At 54.0% G+C, this 8106-nt stretch overlaps 1 protein-coding gene across 1 annotated transcript; it reads right to left on the reverse strand.

Annotated features, from left to right (window-relative positions):
* Positions 1–2470: 2470 nt before the first annotated feature.
* Cdc37 (cell division cycle 37, HSP90 cochaperone) lies at positions 2471–6008 on the reverse strand. The gene is made up of 7 exons (XM_055611766.1): positions 5708–6008; positions 5222–5330; positions 5013–5128; positions 4811–4933; positions 3819–4001; positions 3632–3703; positions 2471–3035 (listed from the first exon to the last, which is right to left on the reverse strand). Exons 1-7 carry the CDS (start codon positions 5969–5971, stop codon positions 2880–2882), a joined length of 1023 nt encoding a protein of 340 aa, XP_055467741.1. The 5' UTR covers positions 5972–6008; the 3' UTR covers positions 2471–2879.
* Between the last annotated feature and the right edge of the window lie 2098 nt (positions 6009–8106).

Consider the following 8106-nt stretch of genomic DNA (forward strand, 5'->3'; position numbering starts at 1 on the left):
TTAGGTTTATTTGTGGAAATAGTTTGTTATTAAGAAAAAAAAAAAAAAGAGCTGGGTGTGGTGGTGCACACCTCTAATCCCAGGACTCTGGAAGCAGGGGCAGGCCAGGTGGATAGCTGTGAGTTCAAGGCCAGCCTGGTCTACAAAGCAAGTCCAGGACAGCCAGGACTAGACAGAGAAACCCTGGGGAAAAAAGGCTGGCCTTGAACTCTGTAGTCTTGCCTCAGCCTCCCAAGGGCATGTACCTTTATCCCGTTATGAGACAGCTCAAACTCCTGGGATAATGACACAACAAAAATACAACTTACAAGTCATTCAAACCAACTCACAACCTGTTCATCCCAGCACTAGGGAGACTGGGGTGGGCTGATTTTCACAAGTTTGAGGCTAGCCTGTGCTACAGTGAGACTTGGTCTCAAGAGAAACCATGAAAGTTGGAGGAATTGCACTGTGGCTAAGAGCACTGATTTCTCTTCCAGAGGACCTGTTTCAATCCCCAGCACCCTCGAGGCTTATGATACAAAAACAAGTATGTATAAAACATAAACAAGTCTAGGTGTTTTGCCTGAATGCACACGTGTTTGGGTCCCCAGAACCGAGTTACCCGCCTCTTAACCAGAAAGTACCAGGGCTGCAGAGCTCTTTGCAGGTCGCTGCTGCCCCCTGGCGAGAAGTCACTTGGATGCAAGAAGGAAAGGCTGATAGTGCCTGGAGGTGCCTGCAGTCCACAGGAGGTGACAATGCCCAGGTGAGTAAGGCTGTCTGGGTGGCTGGGTGCCGGAGGCTCAGGTCCCGGGCACATTTCTGGAAGGTGTCTGCACAGAGCTGGAGCCGGTCACAATGTTTGTGAAACAGGTTTCCACTGTGCAGCCCTGGCTGGCCTGGAATCACCACACAGACCAGGCTGGCCCAGACATCAACAGAGCACTACCTCCCAAATGCTGGGACTAAACGTGTACGCCAGCAGCTGGTGCTGAGCTGCGACCTGAGTGTCATGCAGCCCCAGAGAATGTGCCCTGAGAGGGTGAAGGGGCCAGACGTCTGGAACTCTTGCCTTGGACAGAAGCAGCTCCGGCGGGTCTCCTGCTGCATGCGCACCTGTGTAGACCAGAGAACTAGCAGAGCTGGTTCCCTTTTGCCACCCATGAGTCCTGGGAATTAAAACTGTGCCAAGCTTAGTGGCAAGCGCTTTAGTGGCTGAGCTAGCTCACTCATATTCCTCTACTACTCCAATGTAACCTAGGCTGGTCTGGAACCTACATAGCTGAGGACAACCATGCATGTTGTGTGTACAAGTATCTGTACTGTGGAGTCCAGAGGATGCTGGAAGCTCTGCTCTATCATGCTTCATTTTAGTCCTAGTCAAGATCTCTGACTCTGAAGCAGCGAGCAAGCCCCAGAGATCCCACCTCAATCTCCAGCAGCACTGAAGCTACAGGAAGTGCGCATGGCTATGCCCAGCGTCTTCCACGGTTGCTGGCATCTGAACTTGGGTGTCTCAGGCCTCTGCAGCAAGAGCTCTTACCCAGAGCCACCTTCTCAGTCACCAGCAGTAACTCCTGATCCTCTCCCTAGGGGCCTGGGTCTTGCAGGTGTGTGCTACCGCAGCAGGGCAGGGCTTCCTGCATGCTAGGCAAGCCCTCTACCAGCTGGGCCAGTCTCAGGTCACTTAACTCATTTTCACAGAGACAGGGTCCCACTGGTCAGCCGAGCCTGGCCTTGAACTCATGACCCTTCTGTTTCATTCCTCCTCGGGCCGGATGACTAGGTGTGCATTGTTTTACATTGTTGGAATGGAAACTACCACTGGACTCCAGCCTGAGCCCCATGCTCTGCTGTTTCCATCAGCAGAGATCCTTGAAGACGCTCCTCAGGGACTAAGGAGAAGGCTCAGGATGCATAGACACTGACTGCACCCAGGCAGCCACATGACAGGCTTCTAACCATCTGTAACTGCAGTTCTAAGAGATTCCAGCCTCTGCAGGCACTACATACACACATACAGAAGACTCATACACATACAATTTTAAAAAATCCAAATTTAAGCCAGGAGTGGTTCATGCTTTTGATCTCAGCACTCAGGGTGGCAGATCTCTGAGTTTGAGGCCAGCCTGGTCTACATAGTGTGTTCAAGGACAGCCAAAGATATATAGAAAACCTGTCTCAGAAAGACAAACACATACACACACACTCAAAATAGTGTACTTCTCTAGCAGAGGCAAAGGTCAGTGTGAAAATCCACATGCACAGGCTACCCTCAAACTCTTGCCCTCTTGTCTCCATGGAGTACTAGGTGAAGAGGGGAGGAAGAGGGAGAAGGAGAGACTGAGCTAGTAAGGAGCTGGAGAGCCACAGAAGGCCTGGGACTTTTGAACAGCGGGGAGAGAAAAGGACATGCCTGTCACAGGACTCTGGTTCTCCCCCCCTTAGGTCCCCCTCTGCCTCAAACAGCACTGAGCAGAGGCCTCCGCACCTGGAACTGTTTATTGGGCATTGCTGCCAGTTGCAGGACAGAAAGCTAGACAGAAGAAAAACAGTGACCACAGACCCATAGGGAAGACCCTGACCAGCTGGGGACATGTGCAGCCCGACCCGGTGGACCAACCTGGCAACTGCTGCCCCTCCCCAGACCCCCAGGACTTTGGCATAATGCTGATGGGGGTGGGGAGGCCGCAGGCAGCAGAGCCCCTCAACCCGAAGCAGAGTCTGATGAGTGCTGGGGACAGGCCGGAGACGGGGGATGTGGGTCAGGCCATGGGCCAGGATGTGAGGAGCAGCAGAAGTGAAGGAAGTCAGGAGCTAGGGACATGGTGGCTAGGTTTCCTTTTCTGGAGGAGGGCCCGCAGAGGCCTGCAGGCGGTGGCAGTGGCTGGGGCAGGTCACGCACTGACGTCTTTCTCGTTGCCCGCTTTGGGGACGGCTTCCAGCAATGGGTCCCCGGGGCCCGCCTCCTCCCCCTCCTTGGCCTCACCAGACTTGGAGTTGGGGACCCAGAGGCCAGAGTCGATGCATCGCTGCATGTGGTACTTGGCATCCTGTGGGGAGAGGGAGGACAAACAGCTGAGGCTGTGCCAGCACCCCAGGGGCCCCCATCCTCTGCACCTCCCTCAAGGCTGGCCCTAACTATCCCAGGCTTCTGTGCTGGCAGAAAATGACCTTGCACTCATTCATTCCTGACAGCTCCGGAGTGCTGGACTGCACACAGGGCAGCCTGCATGCCAGGCAAGTACGCAGCACCTGAACCGCAGCCCCAGTCCTCTTCGTGGAGCCCTGGACTCCTCAGTCGATGAGGAGCGCACAGCAGGTACTCAGCAGACAGTGCTGCTGTTAGGAGTGCTGGCCCCTTTCTAGAGAGGCCCAGAAGGGACACCATCTTTTGTTTTTGGAACCAGGGCCCCACATACTGGTGTTGAGCGGGATGAACGATGACAGAATCGAGACCCTGTCATCTTACTTGTTATTCTGAGACAGGGTCTCGCTGAGTTGCTCTGGCTCATCTTGAACTCATCCTGTCTAAGCCTGGCCTTAAACTTACAACCCTGCTCTTAGCCTCTGGAGATGTCAGGCTTGCACCCCAGGCCCAGACTAGAGGGCCACTCGTTGCCATCGGCTGTGGCGCTTGGGGACTCACGGTGGGATCCATCTTGCTGATGGCGTCCTGCAGCATCTGCACATCCTTCACATCAAAGCATTTCTGCAGCTCCTAGGTACACAGGGGCCAGGTGAGGGCCTGGGCTTGGGGTGGAAGGGGCAGGGGCTAGAGGGGGCGGAAAGCTCACAGATCGCCCTCCTCCCTCCTGGACCCCAGGGAGCCGCACCTCCGGCAGGGACTCGTAGACCTCCACAGGGTCCAGGCCACCAGGGCCCAGCCTCTTCTTGCGCTCCTCCTCCTCATACTCCTTCATGGCCTTCTCTATTCGCAGCTTGGCACGGCCCCGCACGCGCTCCTTAAAGGCCTCCAGTTCATACTTGAAGCCCTCCATGTACTGCTGGTCAGCGGTCTGAGGACAAGGGTGGGTTTTATTGGGGGGGGGGAGACTACTGCTGCAGCTCTTGGAGGCCTTCTGAGGCTCCCCAAGGCTTTTCCTGAACTCCACCACGGGCACCTCAAAGCATGGCCTTTGTCTCCTGTACTCAGAGGGCCTCCCACCTCGTGGGCCCATCTGCTACCAGCTAGACCCCTGGCTCAAGTCACCGGCACAGGGCTGGTAACCACAGCCTCAGGTGCCTTCAGTAAGCTCTGACAGGGAGCTCAGTTCTCGACTGTTCCACCTGCCTGCTCTCCCGATGCCCAACCTCTCAGGGGACCCTAGTTCAGTTCCCAGCATCCACGCGACAACTTGCAAACACCAGCAACTCCAGCTCCAGGGATCCAACACCCTCCCATAGCCTTTGGAGACACTTGAATGCACATAAACTCACCCGAGCACACACACATCATCAACAACAAAAAGATGGATAAATACTTAAAGCAAAAAATAAAAACTCTTTAAATGGGTGAGAGTGCCTGCCATGCAAGCCTAATGGCCTGTTTGGCCACTGGAACCCACGTAAAGGTAGACGGAGAATCACTCCACCACACTGTCCCTGCTCATACGCATCACATATACATACACACCATACAAACATACGCACACATATACTCTATATATACATACAATTTTTTAAAGTTGAAAAAGAAACGATTATGGCCATATTGGGCCACTGTCATCCTCGGCCACCCCACGCCCTCCTGCTGGATGACCAGGAGGTTCTGACTACGTTCCTAGTCAGCACACACACTGTGGGCTTCCTGGTAGGACATCATTACCTTGATCTTGGTGAAAAACTGCCGGAAGCAGGCGCGTGGGTCGACCTTCAGACTCTTGGCCAGCTCCAGGATAAACTGCATCACCATGGTCTGGTGCGCCACCTGCTCCATCAGCGCACATTTCTGCGGGGACAGAGAGGTAGAGTGCCACCATGCAGCAGTGTCTGGGAGGCTTTCTGAAGCTGGGAAAGGCTGTACTCACCTCTTCCACTTCCAGGTCAATGCACCAGATAACCAGGTAGTTGGCTGTCTCCTCACACACCAGGTGGACATTGTCTGACAGGTATTTCTGGCTGTCATCCCATCGGTGGAGCATGCCTGCAGGGAAGGTTATGGGAGCATGTTGCAGAGGCCATCGGAAGCCCCTCCCTGGCCTTGACTCCCAGCTGGAGGCTCCGTGCCAGAACTTACCGAAATGTTTGATCTGTTTCTCGTACTTTTCAACGAAGGTCTTGTGTTTCTGCTCCCTTGCCTCTTCTGAGTCTTCCTCTGCCTTCTCAGGCTTGGTATTGACCATGCTCTGTGACAGGGCGAGAGGGCAAGTGGGCTGGGGCAAGGCAGGGGCGCGCCTGGGGTGCGGGGGCCGTGGCCGCCGCGCCCATCCTGTCCACATCGGAGGCGGTGGTGTCGCTAAGTGCATCAAGGTGGCGGAGGCATGGCCGCGGGCCTTCGGGCAGATCAGAGGGTATGGATGGGCTTCATTGGCCTCCACTAGCCAAGCCCAAACCCAATCTGTCTGTCTGTCCCATCCCTCCCCTGTGGCTTTTTCCCAGGCTCTTATTGTTGGAATTCTTTTTCTAGTTTACAGAGATGGGGAGACAGGGTAGACACGTCCAGCCCCCACCACTAAACGGCCCCAATGTGCGCCTGACAAACCCCGCTCTCGCTGGTTCCCACCTTGCTGAAGCCATCTTTGCTGAGCGTGTCCACATTCCAGGGCATGCTCTTCTCCTTCTTGCGCATGTCCTCCAGCTTCTGCTCCCAGCTCCGCTCCTCTTTGCGCAGCTGCTGCGCCTCAGCTCGCAGCCGCTCCAGCTCCACCTGGCCGCTGCCCTCGGCCACCTCCAGCTCCTTCAGCTTGCGCTGGCACTCGGCTACCTTGCGCTTGCATTCCCGGCAGCCTCGGTCCAGTTCCTCTTTCTCCTTCTGAAACTGCTCCATGCGTTCCACCCGGGCCTGCAAGCAGGGGCGGCCGGTCACTCAGAAGAACTACTTTAGGAGACGGGCGCGGTGGCGCTCACCTTGAGTCGCAGCACCTCAGAGGCAGAGGCAGAGGCATCTCTGAGTTTGAGGCCAGCCTGGTCTACCACCTGAGTTTCAGGACAACAATGGATACACAGGGAAACTCTGCCCTGGGGGGAGGAGAGGGGGTTTCATCCTGGCCCAGCAATGGCCCCTGGACTTCAATCTCTGCACTGGACTCACCTCAGGAGATGCATGCACCAAAGTCCTAGGCCTGGCCTCCCCAACTTCCACCCTGCTTACCATGGGGGACTAGACACACCATGGGCCCACACAGCCATGCGCTACCTGCTGCTGCTAAGCTGCCACATTCTTACGGTTTTTCAAGACTAGGTTTCTGTATGTAGCAGAGAATGAACCTGAACTCCTGATCTTCCTGCCTCTCCAGTGTGGGTGCAAGGCACAGCACCAGGAACTGGTCACGTGAGGGGAGTAGTAAGTCAGCAACGGAGGCTCTGTTCAGCATCTTACTTTTGGGAAAAAAAGTTTGCACATACCACAGCCACATGTGAAGGCAGGCCAATGTTGGGGTAATCCTTGGTACACTGTGTGAGGCCTGACTTTGCACGCAGGCCGAGGCTGAGTGCAGTCTGGACCTTGGCCTTGTTATTCTTATGGCTGAGCTCCTGCATCATGTTTTGTAAACAGTCCCCCTCACCCTTTGATTGGCTTAATAAAGACCTGATGGCAAAGAGCTGGACAGGAGAGAACAAGTCGGGACATCTAGGACTCGGGGGCTGGGGGAGGAGGCCGCAGCGGTGGGGTATGTACATCATCAGTGACAGGGAGAGGATCAGGTGATGGGACTGAATGAGAGAGAGGCTAGTAGTGGATTGGAAGAGTCCGGTTATTTCAGTTAGATGAGCTAGCTGCAAGGGAGCCCAAGGTGAGGCCGAAATTATGTCTTTATTCTTGTACTGGCAGATGAGGAGAAAGCCCCGCTACAGGACAGCATGAGGGAGTCCCAGGAACTGAACTCAGGTTGTCAGCTTGGTGGCAAGCACCTTTACCCACTGAGCCACTGCTCACCATCGTGAGACATCGTGGGCTGCGTCACCAGCACTTCAAACAAAACCAAAGGAATCCCCAAGTGGCATGGTGGAACACCTACCTACCAGGCAGCCTACGCCACTCAGCAAAACCTGTCTTCAAATAACACGTAAGGTTAGGCATGGTAGCAAATGCCTTTAATCCCAACAATGGTAGATGGGAGGCAGGAGGATCTCTCAGTTAAAGGTTGCTCTGGTCTATATAGGGAGATTCTGCCTCAAAAAATAAAATAAGTAGGGCTGCAGAGATGGCTCAGCGGTTAAGAGCACTGACTGCTCTTCCAGAGGACCTTGGTTCAACCCCCAGCACCCACATGGCAGCTCCCAACTGTCTGTAACCCCCGTTTCAGGGGATCTGACACTCTCACATAGACATACATGCAGTCAAAACACCAATGTACATAAAATAAAAATAAATTATAAATAAATAAATAAATAAATAAATAAATAAATGAAATAAAATAAATTTTAGGGCCAGTGAGGTGGTTCAGAAAATACACTGGCTGACAGGCCTGATGAGCAGCAGTTTCATCCCTGAAATTCACATGGTGGAAAGAGAATCAACTCCCCCAAGCTGCCCTCTGACCTCCACAAATGCACTGTGCCATGTGCATAGATGTGTGCTTGTGTGTGGGCGCGCGCGCGCGCGCACACACACACACACACACACACACACACACACGAGCACGCAAAATTAAACAGATAAGTAAATTAAATCCGCCAAAGATACCTCACCTTCCAAGCATCTGAACTGGAGAAAACCATTTCTAGTTATTTATTTAGGTTTTTTTTTGAGACAGGGTTTCTCTGTGTAGCCTTGGCTGTCCTAAAACTTGCTTTGTAGACCAGGCTGGCTTCAAACTCAGAAATCCAACTGTCTCTGCCTCCTACTAAGATTAAAGGTGTATGTGCCACCAAGTCCAGCTGAAAAAGCCCACGTGACACAGCTCTGTGTGTCTGTGGGCACACAGCCCCGAGTGTCTGTGGGCACACAGCCCCGAGTGT

The sequence above is a fragment of the Psammomys obesus genome, unplaced genomic scaffold (assembly GCF_907164565.1).
Source record: "Psammomys obesus unplaced genomic scaffold, mPsaObe1.curated_primary_1811, whole genome shotgun sequence".
In the NCBI taxonomy this organism is placed as follows: Eukaryota; Metazoa; Chordata; class Mammalia; order Rodentia; family Muridae; genus Psammomys; species Psammomys obesus.